Source organism: Neopelma chrysocephalum, unplaced genomic scaffold (genome assembly GCF_003984885.1).
Source record: "Neopelma chrysocephalum unplaced genomic scaffold, ASM398488v2 Primary Assembly neopelma1_200, whole genome shotgun sequence".
Taxonomy (NCBI): Eukaryota; Metazoa; Chordata; class Aves; order Passeriformes; family Pipridae; genus Neopelma; species Neopelma chrysocephalum.
Window position 1 is genome coordinate 1900293 of NW_020897862.1, and position 17640 is coordinate 1917932.

General features: G+C 43.4%; 1 protein-coding gene across 2 annotated transcripts in view; it reads left to right on the forward strand.

Moving 5' to 3' along the window:
- The window catches only part of MTOR (mechanistic target of rapamycin kinase), a 61016-nt gene that overhangs the window by 36935 nt on the left and 6441 nt on the right, over nucleotides 1-17640 (forward strand). For both annotated transcript variants that reach the window (XM_027702864.1, XM_027702865.1), the window contains 17 exons: nucleotides 1570-1670; nucleotides 2535-2650; nucleotides 3983-4060; nucleotides 4422-4529; nucleotides 6405-6530; nucleotides 7148-7279; nucleotides 10046-10161; nucleotides 11433-11550; nucleotides 12323-12529; nucleotides 13092-13192; nucleotides 13451-13547; nucleotides 14177-14275; nucleotides 14855-14977; nucleotides 15606-15788; nucleotides 16378-16512; nucleotides 16796-16970; nucleotides 17192-17327. In XM_027702864.1, coding sequence (XP_027558665.1) covers nucleotides 1570-1670; nucleotides 2535-2650; nucleotides 3983-4060; nucleotides 4422-4529; nucleotides 6405-6530; nucleotides 7148-7279; nucleotides 10046-10161; nucleotides 11433-11550; nucleotides 12323-12529; nucleotides 13092-13192; nucleotides 13451-13547; nucleotides 14177-14275; nucleotides 14855-14977; nucleotides 15606-15788; nucleotides 16378-16512; nucleotides 16796-16970; nucleotides 17192-17327 — 2151 coding nt within the window. The remainder of the gene's footprint in view (nucleotides 1-1569; nucleotides 1671-2534; nucleotides 2651-3982; nucleotides 4061-4421; nucleotides 4530-6404; nucleotides 6531-7147; nucleotides 7280-10045; nucleotides 10162-11432; nucleotides 11551-12322; nucleotides 12530-13091; nucleotides 13193-13450; nucleotides 13548-14176; nucleotides 14276-14854; nucleotides 14978-15605; nucleotides 15789-16377; nucleotides 16513-16795; nucleotides 16971-17191; nucleotides 17328-17640) is intronic.

Here is a 17640-nt window from a genome sequence, read left to right on the forward strand (position 1 = left end):
CTCCAGTCATTTTACTGTTAGAGAAACAGGGCTGCTTGAGAAACCTAATTCTGACAGTGGTTTTCTGCCTTTTTTTGTTTCTAGATGGGGGTGAGACACACGGGGTGTAGGTTTTGCAGTAGGGAAAACAGATCCTCTTACTCAGTGTTCCTCAGTCAGCTTTTCCAGGAGTAGGCAGCTCTCACCGGGGATTTAAAGAATTTTTCCCTCCTGCAGGACGTGTGTTTATGTGAAGTGTCCTTTCTGAACCTCCTGCTTATTCACGTATCAGTGGCAAATATGTTACAAAAGGGCAATTTTCTTCAGTTGGAGCGAGATATGGATCTACTGACAGTCTGTAGTGATGAGAGTGATCAGAGTCTCCAAGCTCTGTGGTGGAGCTGCACTCCAGCTCTGGGCAGATGTTTTTTACAATTCACAAGTGCCTTTGCAGAGTGCTGTCTGCTACCTGACTCTGGAGGAATCATCCTGGGGCTGAGGATTCCATGGTTTGGCTGCTCATACTCTTTAGTACTGTTCAACTTGACTGTTTCTGCTGCTGGAATCTGGTTGGCAGGATAAGGCAGTTAATGCAGAACTATGTTATGCAGTGTCATTATTTCAGTGCAGGGATGTTTGGAGAGCACACCCAGAGCATTCTTAGCCGTTTGTCTCCTGACATAGCTGTTCCTGCCGGACCCACAGTGCTTTTTCAGCATCTGTGAGTTCCTGATTTACTGCTGTTGCAAGGTTTGGCTTGGTTTTCCATTGGCTTTGTTGTTTCTTTTCTCCTGGGCTATTAAGCTGTCAGAATGACTGCCTTGCCCGTGGCAGCCCATCGGTTCTGATTGACTAACTCATCTTCCTTTTTGGGAGGGGATGACAGTAGGGAAGGCAAGTTGTTCTCCCTCACAGTTGGCAGCTGTTCCACTGCTACAGAGTATCCAGCCTGAGAAATCCTGGAACTGCAACACCCACAGTAATTGGTTTGATTAGTGGAGCATTCACAGTTGATTTAAAAGAAATTATATAAAAATCCTGATGCTTCCTCTCCGCTGGCCATGAAAGACTCACGTCCCTCTGAGATCTTGCCATGACAAGTCTTCACTCAAGGTTACAGCAACATTGATTCTCCAGTCTCTGTCTTCAGACTTGGTGATGTGTTAATTCAAAATGCTGGAGAGCAGGAGCCATGCCCAAGCTATTCAGATCATGTGTTTCTTGTACTGACACTTGCAAAACGTTTTCAGCGTCCTTTGTTTGGTGGTGGTTTGTTTGTTTTCTTGGGAATTATTTTTTTTTCTGCATTTGTTGGCTGGTGTTGACAGTCCAGTTTGTAAAATAGGCATTAACAGATGCAAACTTCTATTTGGAGCTGTGTTTTCAAAACAGTGTGCCTTGAATTTTCTCCTGATAGGATATTTGTCATCAGACAATGTGACTGACTTGGCCAGAAGAGTCCTGGTGTCCTCTCAGTATAAAAGGAACGATAGGGCTCGTTGCTGTCTTATCAGTGGAAAGTGGCTGTTTAACAAGGCAGAATTCTTAGAAGAGGCTTTTTGCTGATCAGAAATTGTGGATTCTTCTTAGGGGGCAGCTCCACCAGCAGTGCTGTGAGAAGTGGACACAGGTGAATGATGAGACTCAAGCTAAGATGGCCAGGATGGCTGCAGCTGCTGCCTGGGGTCTAGGTAAGGTATCCTCCTGTGGGGAGGTGTGACAGCCCACAATGGAGGGGCACAGATACTTTTAACTGGCTCCAGAACTACGGAATATAAGAAACAGCAACATCAAAGAGCCAAATTATTTACACTGGGAAACAAAGTAAATGCCATTCCATACTGAAGCCCTTTGGAAAACCTGCATTTACATCAAGTCTCCCAGTGTGGTCTCCAGTAACAGAGTGCCTTACTGGTCTGTGCAGATGATGGGTTGCTTAACTGCTCCCTTTTGCTTGGCTTTGCACTGAGCAGAGCTCAGGCTTGAAATGAGATTAATAGACTTTCTCAGATTTGTGGCAGACTCCTATTTACGAACAGAACAATATGTGCTGAGCATTTTGATAGGTCATGTCTGCTGAGTAGACAATCTTAAGTGAAATAAATCTATAATGGTCCAAATGTCCATTATGCTGATAACCAGATATTTCCTAGAGAAGCCTATAAATCACTTGCTGTCTGCCAGCCTTCCCTGAGAAAAATTCATCTTTTGCTCTGTAGGGCACTAATTCATTCAAATGTCCTGGAAGTGTCAGAATTTCAACTTTTTCATCATAAGGAATGAAAGAACCTTTCCCACAAGGATAACAATTTGCCTAGAAGAAAAATACCTGTGTTTTCCCTTGTCTGTAGCCCTGTGTATGTTTATATATGGTTTATGTATATAACAGAGTGTCCCTGCCAAAGACAAGCTGTTGGAGAGCTGCCTGAAATGCAGAAGTACCTCACAGCACTCAGGCCTGGTGGCTGATGTCTGAGCACTGTAGCACAGTTGTGTCCTGCTCTTCCCTTGCAGAGAAGGCTGTTGTGTTGCTGAGGATCTCTGTGTCTCTGCAGGTCAGTGGGACAGCATGGAAGAGTACACCTGCATGATCCCCAGGGACACCCACGATGGGGCTTTCTACAGGGCTGTGCTGGCACTTCATCAGGACCTTTTCTCACTGGCTCAGCAAGTAATTACCCTCCTTGTTGACTTCCCAAAACCTAGTTTCAGATGAACTGGTCTGTGTTGCTGCATAGAAAGACATAATGTTTTAAAGCAGTTGGCTATGACCTATTAGAATTGCCCAATAACCTTTTTTCCATGGATGTATTAGACCTTTGTGATCTTCCCTTGTAATCCCAGAAACACAGAATGTATGTACACAGAGCAGTGGTCCAGTGCTGTAGAGCATAAGAATGCCTTAGTCATTTTTTGGCCTTTTTTTTACTTTTATGCCTGTTTTCCAGACTGACAGGGCACGGGGATTATCTCAGCAGAGGTCCCATTGTACAAGGCACTGATTGTAAAATGCCATGAATGCCTGAGAAGATTCTTCATGAATGTTCTGTGCACTTCTGTCTCTTGCAGCTTTTTCAGTGAAGTGCTCATATATATCATGTACAATAAGTTTAATTTTGCTGGTGGCATTGATAAGTCTGAAATCTTAGATTGAGCTATCAAGACAGGGAATGAGTCTATTAAACAGCTGTAGTGATAATGCTTGTCTGTCACACAGGAGATTTGCAGAGTGACTTGCTCCTCTCTCTAGATGTGAAGCATGTTATTTACTTTCCAAGGAAGCTCAAGTCCCATTTCTCAGAATTCTGTGCTGCCTTGCCAACTTAGATAAAGGAATAATTCAGTCTGTGCTGTCAAAACCCATAGATTTTTGAGTGATGTGCACAGTAAAATTAACCAGGCATTCAGAAGGGTAGAGCTTGTGATTAACCTTTAACATTTTGAACAGGAAAAGCTATAGGTGAGAGATTATATAATGACTAGAACCAGAGCAGGATTTGTTTCATGCTTGAAGAGCCTGTCTTAGTTGGAGGATGAGAAATGGAATTTGCTGTCCTGTAAAATTCATAAAATCCTGTTGGGTTACGTAAAACAGTGAAAGCTATTTTCTGTCATTGTATGGTATCAAAAGACATTTCTTGAGGCTTTTTTGTAACCAACTCTTGCACTACAATGTGAACTTCTCTTTTCCTCTATAAATGTTCTTAATGATGATTTCTACAATGACAGTAGGATTAGAAATACTGCAAACTTTGATTTTGTAGGAAGACAGACTTCAGACTGTGCAGGTGGTGAATGAAGCCCCCTTGACTTCCCTTATACCCATCCATGGACACTGTTCTCCTGTCAGTTCTTTCTGTTGATAAGACCCTTCCCTGGTTCTTTTTGGAGGGTGGGAGCAATGCCAGCTTTGTCCACGGGACGGAACAGATGAACAGCAGTTTCAACAGTTGACTCTGGATAAAACACACCACCTTTGCCCTGATATCTTGTTGTGTTTCAGTGCATTGACAAAGCCAGAGACCTGCTGGATGCTGAGCTGACTGCCATGGCAGGAGAGAGCTACAGCCGAGCCTACGGGGTGAGTGTAACCCAGCCTTCCTTCCCCTCACTCTGCCTCAGACTGTCCAGGAGTTGCATAAAACCTCTGTATCAAACTTGAGAGCTGTGTATGCCCACAAGCTAAATGGCTTTTGTCAGATAAGAAACATAACTTTGCTGGAGCAGCTCTGGGACAATCCAAACAGTGAGGTGGGCTCCACCCCCTCCAAAGAAATAAGAACTGACATTTGGGAAGGTTGAATCCTAGACACCAATATATGGCAGTCAGTCCTTTACCTGTTGGGCAGTGTATGTGCTTAAGGTCCTGATGCCGAAATGCTGTTCCTTAATTATAGATTTGTTGTGTGGTGATTGGGATGGAATGTGATTGTTTCCTCCAGGCTATGGTATCCTGCCAGATGCTGTCAGAGCTGGAAGAGGTGATCCAGTATAAACTTGTACCCGAGCGCCGTGAGATCATCCGCCAGATCTGGTGGGAAAGGCTGCAGGTACATCTGGGGAAAGAGCAGGGATGGAGATGCTCAGCTGCCTCTGGAGTCAGTGTGGTGGCTCAGCAAATCCTTCCACATCTCTCTCTATCCTAGTCCATGCTCACATGACTGTGTGCTCTCCGTCTCCTTTGTGTCTGTCCTGGTTGCTTGGTTTTTGGGGGTATTTTTTTTGGTTAATGTTCTGAGATCTCTGCTGGTGTGACACTTTAAAAGGATGATTTAAGCATTGAAATAGATGTATAAAGAGGACAGACACCAGTAACATCCCCAAGGCTGCTTATCTCAGTATTGGATTACATCTGGAAATACTGGTTTGGATCAAGCTGGTTTGAACTTTTCACTTGGCTGCATTTTAAAAAGTGAATTCACTCCAAATGCTGGAAAACTGGTCAGAAAACTCACATACTTGTAAAATAAAAGATTGTCCTGTTCCTTTTGGACCTATTACAAGAACATTTCCAGTTGATTGGTGGCACACATGGCTTACTGGTGGAATTGGCAGTGTTAGGTTTATGGTTGGACTTGATGACCTTAAAGGTCTTTTCCAATATAAATTATTCTGTGCTTGGCCTTGACCTTTTAGAAGAGACCTTTAGCAATGCTGTTCTTCTGTGTTTAAAGAGAAGTTTGTCACTCTCTTACTCTAAACAGAAAAAAATCTGAATCACCTCTGAAGGTTTAAATCAGACAAATATTTTGACACTATTTCCTTACAAGAGGCATTCCTACAATGAAGGTGATCATCCTCAGATGTGGCAGTACATACAGGAACACTGTTTAAAGAGGTGATTCCTGCACGAGAAGGAGGAGAAAAAAGGCATAATTAGGGTAAAATGCTGCCTGGAGGAAGAATTTTTCCCTGTAATCTGCTACCTTATGAAAGGCTGTTGCTGCTGCATATTTTTTAGCTGTTTGGAAAACTGTGACAAAGCTTTTAGTCTCCCATCTACATTCCTGTCTGGAAAAGCTCAGGACCATTCCACTGGGGTGGAGAAACTGAGAGTGACAGGAAGTGTAATGTCTGAATACAGCTTTTTATAGTCCTGAAAGCAGTACATACAGTTCTTGCACATTTTATAGCTGCTTTTTAAAAATTCTTAAATGCCTCTTGGAAGAGGTTTGTTTGGGTGTTAGGGAACAAGCTTTGCCCAACTTCCCAGCCCTCGATGTGGGGGCAAAGGAAAAAGGGAAAGGATAGATGCTTTGGTTGTTACTGTCCCTTCCACAGTTCTACTCCTCTGTAGCATCCTTAGATGTTTGAAATACAGGCTCATCCTGCTCTGACAATGTTGTTGTGCCTCTCCCATCAGACAGAAAAGAGCCAGACAATGCTTGCACAAGCAGCACAGCAATTGGAGCTGCAGTTTCTGGCATAATCTCAGCTCAGTGGTGCCAGCCTCCAAAAGCAACACATGCAAGGAGAAGAAAAAGGGCAATAACAAAAATATCTTTGCAACTGTTTGGTTTTCTACCATCTATCTCCACGTTGAGGTTTGTCACCATTTAAACCAAAAATAGGCTTTAAAACTAGGTTGAGAAGGGTTATAAAACTCCTGACTCACTTTGGAATTGTACAAAGAGCTTTCCTGATTTTTGGGTGTGTTTCTGCTTTGGGAACTTTTCTCCTTTTCCTATTAGAAGATGTTAGGCTGCAAACCCTGAGCTGGTGCAGACAGTAAGAGTCAAGGACTGAACCTTCTTCACACGCTGCAGTGTTAAAGAAATAACCACTAGTTCCTACTGTCAGTCTGCTGTGAATCAGGGGTACAGAAGTCTCCATCTTGCTAGAAGTCCCTTCAGGTTCTGAATTAAGGCTGTGTGGGTGCATTGGAGGTCAAACCCTAACAAGTTCTCCCTTGCCTTTCCCCTCAGGGCTGTCAGCGAATCGTGGAGGACTGGCAGAGGATCCTGATGGTCCGGTCTCTTGTGGTGAATCCTCACGAGGACATGAGGACCTGGCTCAAGTATGCCAGCTTGTGTGGCAAGAGTGGGAGGCTGGTGAGCATTGTCAGGCTCTGTCCTCTTTTTTTTTTAGGCCACTGGCTTTTCCATTCTGCTTCAACCTTCAGCATCTCCAAATGCTTTCATTGCCCAAGTGGGATGAGCCCTCCTCTGAGGGAGAAACCAGTCAGGAATTGTTGAAATGCTAAAATTGTAACTGGCATAGAGTTCATGCTTGTGGCCAAGGTTATTTTGGTGGACTGGTATTATACCTGAGAGCCCCAGAGCCAACTTTTTATTGCATGCTATAACTGGAAGTTCTTCTGCAGCACTGGTAATTATTAGTAATGGCTGAGAGTCAGATCTAGAGTGTGATGTTATCGTTGAACATTTCGGTCCTATTTTAACATTCACCAAAGATTTATCACCAAGAATGCTTGAAACAGAGACTTCACACTCTCTACTGGCTTCCGAAATGAGAATTTGATCCAAGTGAAGACATATAGTTTATCCTGTGGCATTCTGGTGAGTGCACAGCACTAAGGCTGCTGTGCCTGTGTTTTCCCTGGAGGCTCAGGTGTATTCTTTAGTGGTGGGTGATTCTGAAGCACTGTGAGATGGAGGTAAGAACGAGCTTGTTTTAACCTGCCTTTTCTCTCTGCAATCTTCCCCAGGCTTTGGCCCATAAGACCCTTGTCCTGCTCTTGGGAGTGGATCCATCCCGGCAGCTGGATCACCCCCTGCCCACGGTCCATCCCCAAGTGACTTATGCATACATGAAGCACATGTGGAAGAGCGCCCGGAAGGTACAGGAGAACACGCTGCTCACTGCTCACTGCTCACTTTTTTCTCCTTTAAAACTCTGTAGTGACAGAGAAAGCCTGGCCCTAATTTTATGCCGTGCATGGAAAGATTATTTTTGCTAAACCAGTCTCTGGTGCCCAAGGGTTGCAGCCAAGATTAATGGTCAATAGTAGCTCTTCTGTTCTTGGTACTTGACTTTTCATCCACTGTTCAGGCTGCCAGGTCTCCACACTGTACCTGTGGTCAGGGTTACATGCTGAAAGTGAAAAGTAAGGGGTTTTATTGCCAGTTTTAGGAAAGTATCCTGAACAGTTTGTACTTAATTGCTGAGCAGAGCTGAATTTTATTAAGGATATTATTGAAAAATTCTAACTGAAAGGCAGCTGAAAAATACATAGGGTTTTGTCATGGGAACAGTTTGGCTCCAGAGAGCCCAGGGTGAATGTTTTTGACATTGCAACACAGGGAGAATTTACATAATCAAATCCAATAAGCTCCAGACTGGATAAGTTATCTTTTTTTTAATATACATTAAAGCCTCCATTTATCCTCATATTCTGCCACATCTTTTTTTATTTTTCCTGCCTTTGGAATTGCCAGCACTGGAGCAGAGCCATTGCTGTGGGAACATTGCCATGACCTAACTATTCTTTATTTGAATTTAAGAAGCAGAAGGAGCTGCTGATGAGGCCCTGTCCTGTTGGCTCTGTAAAACAGTGTAATGGCCTCTTTCTTTCTTCAGTAAATGACCCCAGAAGTGTGGGGGGTCTCTGCCTGCTTCCGTGAGGGAAAGTGGGCTTTTTGAGTTTGAACTGTGGTAAAGATGGACAAGATGCAGGAAACTGGTGCAGTGGTGGAAAACAGAATGAGAGAAGCAACAAAGATTAAGGGAGTGAGAGAAGAGAATGTATCTAAAATAAACTGATGCAAGGATATATGGAGCCCAGGAAGATGGAGGAAAAAATGATACCAAAAAAAGGATAAATAATACAAAGTTACACCTAGTGCTGTGTGTGGTTTTATATAACTGTGTGTGTTCACTTGATTTGGTATCCTAAGGAATCAGCTGCTGAGATGGGCTGGTATGGTAGGAAATGACCATTTTTTTTCTAGCTGAGCACTTCAAGGTTGACCTCAAACGTTTTCCCTACTGCCATTTTGGCACTTGCCAAATCCAGCAGGAGAAAAAACTGGCATCTCAATGGAAACCAGCCACAGAGCTGCACAACTTTCTTTTCTTAAATAACATAAAAAATGGATAAGTAAACCCTATTACATTTCTTCTAACAAGGACCTTTGCCAGCAGCTGCATTCTAAAGCCATATCCCATAAAAAGGCTGCAATACAAACTTAGGAATTCAGTGTTACAGAAAACAGCTTTCAGTCTCAAGTGCTTTGCCTGTCAGTTTATGGTGATCAGTTCTCCATATTCATGGAAACTGAAGAGCAGATTGTTGGCTGTGTCTAGATATGAGAGGGGCACATAACAGACAATATCTTTTTGTCTACTTTTAATAAATATCTAGCATAACTCTTGATAAGATTGTTATTTACCCCCCATCCCCTTCTCTCTGCGTTTCCAGCTGTGGAATGCCCCACGTTAATGTTAAGAGTGTGAATCCTTCTTTTATTTCACCCTGGGCTAATACCCTTTTTCCTCACCACTGCCTTGTGCAGGCTGACATTTGAATGGGGTGGATGAGGCATTTCAGCTGAGGTGATTCTTGTCTCACTCTAAGGTAGCTCATTCCTGTAGATGAACAGAAGTAAACTGGCCTTCTAACAGCACATTCTGCAGCTTCTGACCTGAAATGACCTTGCAGATTGCAGGAGCTTTACTCTAATTCTTTCCAGTGAAGCATGCATACCTTCTTCTTAAATCTTTAATTTTGGGTTTTCTTACCCCAGAGTTCTTTCCAAGGAATTTTATGAAGATTTTTCCCTCAGAATTTGGTAGTGCAAGTTCTTTAGCACTGCTGCCTTATGTAATCTCCTGGCAAAGGAGCAATGCACATTTGTACTTCTTAAATAACCTTAGGAGAAATCTAGGCTTTAATTTGTTGAAACAACTCAAAGTTAATGTTCCATGGTGTGTACTTCAAGCCTAGCCAAAGCTGAGGGGTTAGGGGGGAAGATCAGGAAGCTGCAAGTTTTCCTTCAGGCATTATATTCTCAAATCATCTTTTTCAGGCCATGCCATATTAAAGGCAGGCTTCTCTGGATCTGTGACAGTGTGGGGTGTTCAACATTGTCCTGCTCAGATGCAGTTTGTAAGCTATGAACATTTGATTTTTGGAATTGCCAGGCTGTCTTTGCTGTGCTCAGCTGCAAATGAGACATCTCTGTGTCAGGACTAGAGTCTCACTCTGCCTGGGCAGTAACAGGACATTCTCTGCTGGTGAACTTTTCTCCCTGTACAGGTGATCTTGTTGCTTTGCTAGAGCTGAGTTCTTGCAATCAGAGCACAGTGTTAACTGGTGTTATGGTCAGTGATACCTTTGACTGTCTGTCTGACAGTGGAGGTGTGCCTGGCACTGGAAGGGTGCAGTGATTTGTTCCTCAGTGCAGCAATTTCTGAGACATCAAGAATCTCTAACCTCTTCCTTTATTAACTGATTTTAGAGGGGTGTAAACAGCTGAAAAGCTTTGAAAGAAAACAAAACCCTATGTTTTCATTTCAATTAAAATTTACTTCCACGCTGTCTTCCTCCCTGGTGAAGTTGTCTGTAAGCCCTGTGGCCCTCACTGGAACCCTCCTCCCTTTGCAGATCGACGCGTTCCAGCACATGCAGCACTTTGTGCAGACCATGCAGCAGCAGGCCCAGCACGCCATCGCCACCGAGGACCAGCAGCACAAGCAGGAGCTCCACAAGCTCATGGCACGGTCAGCACCAAGTCCTGGGACTCCCTTTAGCTCCTTCCTGCAGCTCAGGGCTCTCCAGAGTTGCAGGGTCCCTGCAGATGACACATTTCAGACCAGGCTCATGCTTTGATTAAAAGAACGGGGCGTTTCTCATTTAGCTGCTTTGGTATTACATTCTATCCTATAATTTTCAGTAAACGTTGTTGTGATACATCAGCCTAAACAAGCTTGTGTTTGTTGCTGGTGGCTGGTTGTATTTTTTCCAGCACTGTGGCTCGCTGGCAGAAGGCAGAGCTCTCAGCATGGCTGTTTTTTGGTTTTCAGGAGATCCAGTCACTAGGAAGGAAACACTTCCCACACTCCTGGCACATCTGTACTAAGCCAAGCACAACAGCAGTGCTTTGGGCAGTAGGTGCCCAGCATGTGATGGTCTTTTAAAATATTATTGCATTAAAAACTCATATTAGTCTCCATTTTCCTCTGTGGATCTGGAGGTGCCAGATCTGTTTTTTTCAATTTAAAGAAAAAATTGCGCAGTGCTTTCCATTGAAGGTTTGCTCTTTTTTTAAAGGGAGACATGCAATCAACTTGCTTTTATGAAGGTGGGAACTTGGTAACACCTTTGTCTTATTTTCTTCAGTGACTGTCATGGAAGACAAATTAGTAATGAGTGGCACACAAAATTTGTCTTGCACAATGCCTTCTGGCAAACTCAAAATACAGAAAGGAGAGCTGTGTAACTGTGGCATTTAAAGCCTGCTGAGGGAGCAAAGTATTAAGTTTTGCACAAACCTTCACAACCCCACCCTGCTGCAGTAAAAATATGTTGTTTTTCCTTTCTTCTGGGTGGGAATGACTAAATGGGCTTCTGGCTGGGGGGAAGAACAGCTCCTCTGTGTTTCCACTGTCTGTCACAGTGTTCTCTCCAGAAGGCTCGTCCATGTGGTGATCCACGTGTGCTGTGTGATGAAGTCTTTCAGTGTTGCAGTTATCTGCTTCTTACGTTAATTTTATAACTCATATAAATGAGGAGCAAATTTTGACCCTCACCTTTCCCCCTGAATTAAACCCTTAACTAGTTAGCTCCACACTAGAGGCAGGATGGAGGTGTTTTGAGCCTTCCATGTTAACACACAGAGTCCCAGCCTGCAGGAGAGGCTTCCAGGAGAGGCTTCCTGAGCGGGTTCACCACATGGAACGTCTCCCAGACTCCAGAGAAGAATTCTGCCTCTTAATCCAGTGGCTTCATTTTCGTTCTGGGTTCTGAGTCAATAATCCCTTTGCTTAACCAGGTGTTTCCTGAAGCTGGGGGAGTGGCAGCTGAACCTGCAAGGCATCAATGAGAGCACCATCCCCAAAGTCCTGCAGTACTACAGTGCTGCCACCGAGCACGACCGCAACTGGTACAAGGTCAGTGAGGGAAAGCTTCCACTGCAGAGACATCACTCACTTGGCCACATCCCACACTAAGGAAAGGAAGATGTTCATAGGAAGATCTCCTATAACTGTCTGCCTTGTTACTGCCCATAGGATTAAAAAACCCCAGTGAAAACGGCCCAAGGAAACCATAAGATTCTTGTTTAGAATTGTATCTGGTTGGTAAAACTAGGCCACAATTCAATTTTTATTCTTGCTTTTGGGAGTTCTTCCCCTGGCAGGTAACAGTGAAGGAGAAAGGATAATATAAATAGAAAAAATTAACTTGTTCTCACTCGGTATACTTGAACAAGGAAAGTAGCCTTGTTGCTAATTCTCCAAAGAGCCTTTGATTTCAGGGTTGTGAAATTTCAATTAGTATTTGGTGCCAGATCTTCTCTGGGGCAGCCATCTCCTGTATTTCTTCCCATTACACCTCCCTGAGCCCTAACACACTAATCTTCATTTTAGCCTTTGAAAAATGAAGGTGTATGCGAATATAACTTAATTTTTGCTACAGAGCTCCTTTGCCTTAATATTCAACAGGGAGCTCCTGGCCAAGAACTCACTGTGATGTTATTTAAGATAATAAGACAGTTAAAATTACAAGCAATTAGAGAAAGCAAAGCATTGTGTTGTCTGCAGGATATTGCTTGCTGCAGTTGTCTGCAGACACGGAAAGATTGGATTATCTCTAACAATTAGAAAGTGCAGGTTGCAGAAAGGATTAATTTTCCTTCTGACTTTTGTTCTCTCCTCTTGGCAGGCCTGGCATGCCTGGGCAGTGATGAACTTTGAAGCAGTGCTTCACTACAAACATCAGAACCAGGCCAGGGATGAGAAGAAGAAGCTGCGTCACGCCAGCGGGGCCAGTGTCACCAGTGCCAACACCGAGGGCAGCAACAGTGAGAGTGATGCAGAGAGCACAGAGAACAGCCCCATCCCTTCTCCGGTGCAGAAAAAAGTCACTGAGGTACCCTGTTGGTCTGGAGAGAGTGGTACTTAGACCCAGGAAAATGTTATGGTGGGGAACATGCTGTTATACGTGGCTGCCTTGTGGATGCTCTGTGTATGTGTGTGTATAAATATATGTATAATACACATACACATAGAGCTTACAGCAGAAGTGAGGCAGTTCAGCTTAACTCAGTCTTGTGGGAAGAGGACTAAATTATTGCAAAAAATCATAAGTTAGCTGTGACCTAAAGCAGAGGCCTGGGTGGCTGTCATAGGTGATACAGTGCATTAGCAAGTTCTGCTGCTTAAGTCCTTCATGGAAGACTGTGAGGAATCTCTTTTACTTACCAGTTATAGTAGGATTGTTGTTTTTAGGCTGCTTTGCTGTCCATAGCTTTGCCAACAAACTGAAGTATAAAACCACTTCAGAGCATGTTCCTTGCCAGGCAGAAGTCAACTACAATGTGGATTAGGTCTATATTTCCACATATTTCTTCCTTTTTCCCCTTCCTGAGTTTAGGATTCACGTGGGCTGATGTGCTTGGTTAGAACTAATGCAGTAATTTTCATTCCAAAAGGATTTATCCAAGACCCTCTTGATGTACACAGTCCCTGCTGTCCAAGGTTTCTTCCGATCCATCTCTCTGTCTCGAGGAAACAACCTGCAGGACACTCTAAGGTACACAATGAAGCACATAGTAAATACAATCAAAATTATCAGGGCACGTGGTCTCAGATGAGGAGAACATGTTTCTGCTCTTTTCTGTTATGGTTGAATTAAGTGAATGCTTCAGTCCAAGCTAATTTTTGTCAGGTGGATTATCCCTGCTATCTGTGGGTACTGGGAAGAAAAATCACTTGTAAATGAGTCTGGAGGCATTTGACTGGAACGTTTTGGGTTTGTTTCACTCCTAACGAAAGTATTTCTCTTTTTCAGAGTCCTTACTCTGTGGTTTGACTATGGTCACTGGCCTGATGTGAACGAGGCTTTGGTAGAAGGAGTCAAGGCCATCCAGATTGACACCTGGCTACAGGTAAGGAACACAAAGGGCTAAGACAAACCCCAGTTCTGGGGGGAGCTTGGGGGTTTGCTGCATGATATCCATGAAGATCCTTTGCTAAACAGTCCTCTGTAGGTGAGTTCTGAGAGCAGTGTGCAGTACAGTTTGTAACTGATTTACCAAGCATCTTGCACAGAGGCATGAGAAACATTCTTGCATATATTTCAGTATTTATATGCAGATTAGTGCATATGAATGAGAAAGAATGAACATTTTTAAATTAAAGATGACGTGCATTCAGTGGTGATGAAGTATAAAACAACACTGTGCTGCTCTGCTGGGGTTCACAGTCTGTCTCAGGATTGCCTTGTAGAATGACTCTTGTAGTTAAATAAAAAAATACTTTATTTTTTATTTAAACATTATGCTTCAAGACACAACTTACTCTTTCCACGGAGGATCCTGTAACACTTTTGCACAGAACACTTGCAATCTCACTGAGCTGTTGTACATTTTTGACACTGTTTGGAACCTTGTTATCCTCTGACCATCTGAAAAATGAGTGCTGGGCCTCTGTCCCCTCCAGTTGCTGTGAGGCCTCTAGCAGAGGGCAGAACAGCTTGTGCACTGAGCACACAGGATGACAGGGATCTTTATTTCAGGTTATCCCTCAGCTCATTGCAAGAATCGACACCCCTCGGCCACTGGTGGGACGTCTGATCCATCAGCTCCTCACAGACATCGGTCGGTACCATCCCCAGGTGAGCCCTGGCTTAGAGGAGGAATTCCCACACACTGGTGCCAGTCAAGGCATTTCCTGTGTTCCATTTCACCTCGTCCAGGGGCCTGTGCTGGAAGTCACAGCAAGTGATGACAGTGAGGGTGGGGACTATTTCTGGTGCTGCTTTTACCTCAGCACTGTTCACATAAAAACAGAAAGAGGTGGAGGAGCCAGGTAGCGGAGGAGGTTCTCTCTGTCTGGTAGAACACTGGGTAGTGAAATCACCTTAAATCTCATTCGGTGACTACTCAGAGCCCACCTCACAGGGGCCCTATCTGAATTTCTTCCCACAAACTCCTAAAACCTATTTTTGTCCTTCCAGTTTGATACAGGCTCTCAAAGTCATTCTGCTACTCAGAGAGTTACAGTCTTGTGAGCCTTTCAAATTGGAAGACTTTGAATAGCAAATTCCCATCACCCCTTTCCAGAAGGAACCTTGCTTCTCCTGTCCAGCCCTAAGGCTGCTGTTTGTTAATGCTTTGCTAATATTTCAATTTATGTAGCTAATATTTCAATTTATGTGTGGTTCTAAAGCATTATTGGTTGCTGTCCCTTGCAGGCTTTGATCTATCCTTTGACTGTGGCCTCTAAATCTACAACCACTGCTCGGCACAACGCTGCCAATAAGATCTTGAAAAACATGTGTGAGCACAGCAACACTCTGGTGCAGCAGGCAATGATGGTGAGTACTCATTGTACCAGAAAGTGTGTTGTGTCTCAGGAATGGATTTACTACAGGTATAATAACAGAAATTATATTCATTGTTAATTTTGTTCAAGTACAATTGATTTGGGTATTTGCAACTGGTAGAAGTTACAGTATTAGTGTAATTGCAAGAGAACACTTTAATTTAAAAATATTTTGCACGCTGAGTTTTTGTGTCTCCTTATAAATAAATTTAGAGAAGAAATAAATGAGAAATCATTATATTAGATTATTAGAAATAAATAGATATTTCTGCTTAATGAAAAGCAGAAACAAAACTTACCAAGCATAGCATTGAAAGAGTGATTTAATTGATTTGATAAAGATTTTTATGAATAAATTAAAAGTAATGCTTTCAGGCCAAGCTACACAAATACATAGAAAATTTCAATGGTAACAAATAAGATGAGGAAAAACCTGGTCAGCTTCTTGCAGAAACAAGTGTAACATCACTGTGGTAGTTCTCGTGGCTCCCTCTGGCTGCCAGCAACGAGTATTTCACAACATGAGAGAGAACATGAGAAAGGAGTTCTGCATTTTTAAGTCAGGACATCGTCATAGGGGGTTTTTAGGTGTTTAATCTTTTTTTCCTGTCCTAAAACAGGTGAGTGAGGAGCTAATCCGTGTGGCCATCCTATGGCACGAGATGTGGCACGAGGGGCTGGAAGAAGCATCTCGTCTCTATTTTGGAGAAAGGAATGTGAAGGGGATGTTCGAGGTGCTGGAACCGCTTCACGCGATGATGGAACGTGGGCCTCAGACTCTAAAGGAGACATCCTTCAATCAGGTACCAGCAAATGGCCAAGAGCATAACATTCTGCAGGACAGGCACCTGCCCAGATGTGTTGCAGGAACCTTTGCCATCTAACAGCCAGTGAATCTCTTAGGACTCATTGCATTAGTTGCAGATTTAATTACTGACGTTTATCTTCAGATATGTGTTGCTTTTGTTGATGACAGGGGTCATGGTAGTACTGTGGAGTCTTGTATCTTGTACTTGATTGCTTGGATGTCTGATAGAGTCTGGAAAACTCAGAACTGCTCTGCAGTTCATTATTCTGCTTTGCTTCACAGTAAGCAGAAGCACAGATAGCAGAGATGATCTCTCCTGATCCACTGTTAAAGGATGATTCTACTCATTCTGTTGCCTCCTATAATGGAGTCTATTTGTGAGCAAATAAATTCAAAGCAGATCTTGGATCCAGGAATTTCTGCATCTTTAATTCTGATATTCTGTAAAAAATTGGAGGTCAAGTATTTTTAATGCAATTTGAAAAGAGACTGTAGTGCTCTTTGTAGGTGTTAAGTGGTCTCTACCTGTTCCACTACAGTCACTTGAAATGTTTCTCTTCTGTTGTTTTTCACTTCCTCCCCAGGCCTATGGCAGAGATCTCATGGAAGCTCAGGAGTGGTGCAGGAAGTACATGAAGTCGGGAAATGTCAAAGACCTGACTCAGGCTTGGGATCTCTATTACCACGTGTTCCGACGTATCTCAAAGCAGCTGCCTCAGGTGAGGGGAGAGATGCAGTGCTGTTGTGGGTCTTTCAGTGCAAGTTGTCAAAACCAATCTTTGTTTCATGTTTTTCTGGTTATTCAAACCATTCAAGTTCAGTATTGTGGAAATACCTGCTTAGGATTTGCTGCAAGTTTGGTGTTTATGCAGCACTTCTTTCAAGCACCTGAAGTATCAGTCACTGACTGAACTGTTTTAGGTCACTCAACAACACGAGCTCTTCAGATGTGTGAGATTTAACTGAAATTCTAAACAGTTGCCTTTCTTTTGGCTTTGGTAGCTCACTTCTTTGGAACTCCAGTACGTGTCACCAAAACTCCTGATGTGCCGGGACCTGGAATTGGCAGTGCCGGGAACGTACGATCCCAACCAGCCCATCATCCGCATTCAGTCCATCGCACCCTCCCTGCAGGTCATCACCTCCAAGCAGCGGCCCAGGAAGTTGACATTAATGGGTGAGAGAGAGCACTTTTCACTTAGTTATTCCAATATTTGAACAGCTCTTAGGTCAAACTGCTTATTTACCTCCTTAAACCTCTCCAGCGCTTCCTTTCGGGTGAGGTTTTTCTTGGTGGGCTGGTGGGTTTGGCTGCCACACTCTCCAGCTCTTGGGTGTATGTACACTTGGCTGTTTGTTCAACAAGAGCAAACTTCTCTGTATTAATTCTTCTTGCAGGAAGCAACGGGCACGAGTTTGTGTTCCTTTTGAAAGGTCACGAAGACCTTCGCCAAGATGAAAGAGTGATGCAGCTTTTTGGGTTGGTCAACACCCTGCTAGCAAATGACCCAACTTCTCTTCGTAAAAACCTCAGGTATGTGCTGTGGGTGATCACTGAACTGTGCACAAGTGACACCCTATGTGGGTGCAGTTCCCAAGTAAACCTTGGCACAAGGAGTTAGTGGGTTTGTGAGGAAATGGCAAATCTTGGAACTAAGTTCATTAAAAAAAAAAAAAAAAGAAAAAGAGAGAGAAATAAAAGGAGCATTCATAGAATTCAAACACAGAGGAAATGTATCCAAGGGGATCGTTTGTTTTATTTAGATGAAGTAATTGCAGATTGTAATTGTAAATTGTTATGGTCGCTGAGGCAACCCCTGTTTCAGGACACCTTGAGCACTGCTTTA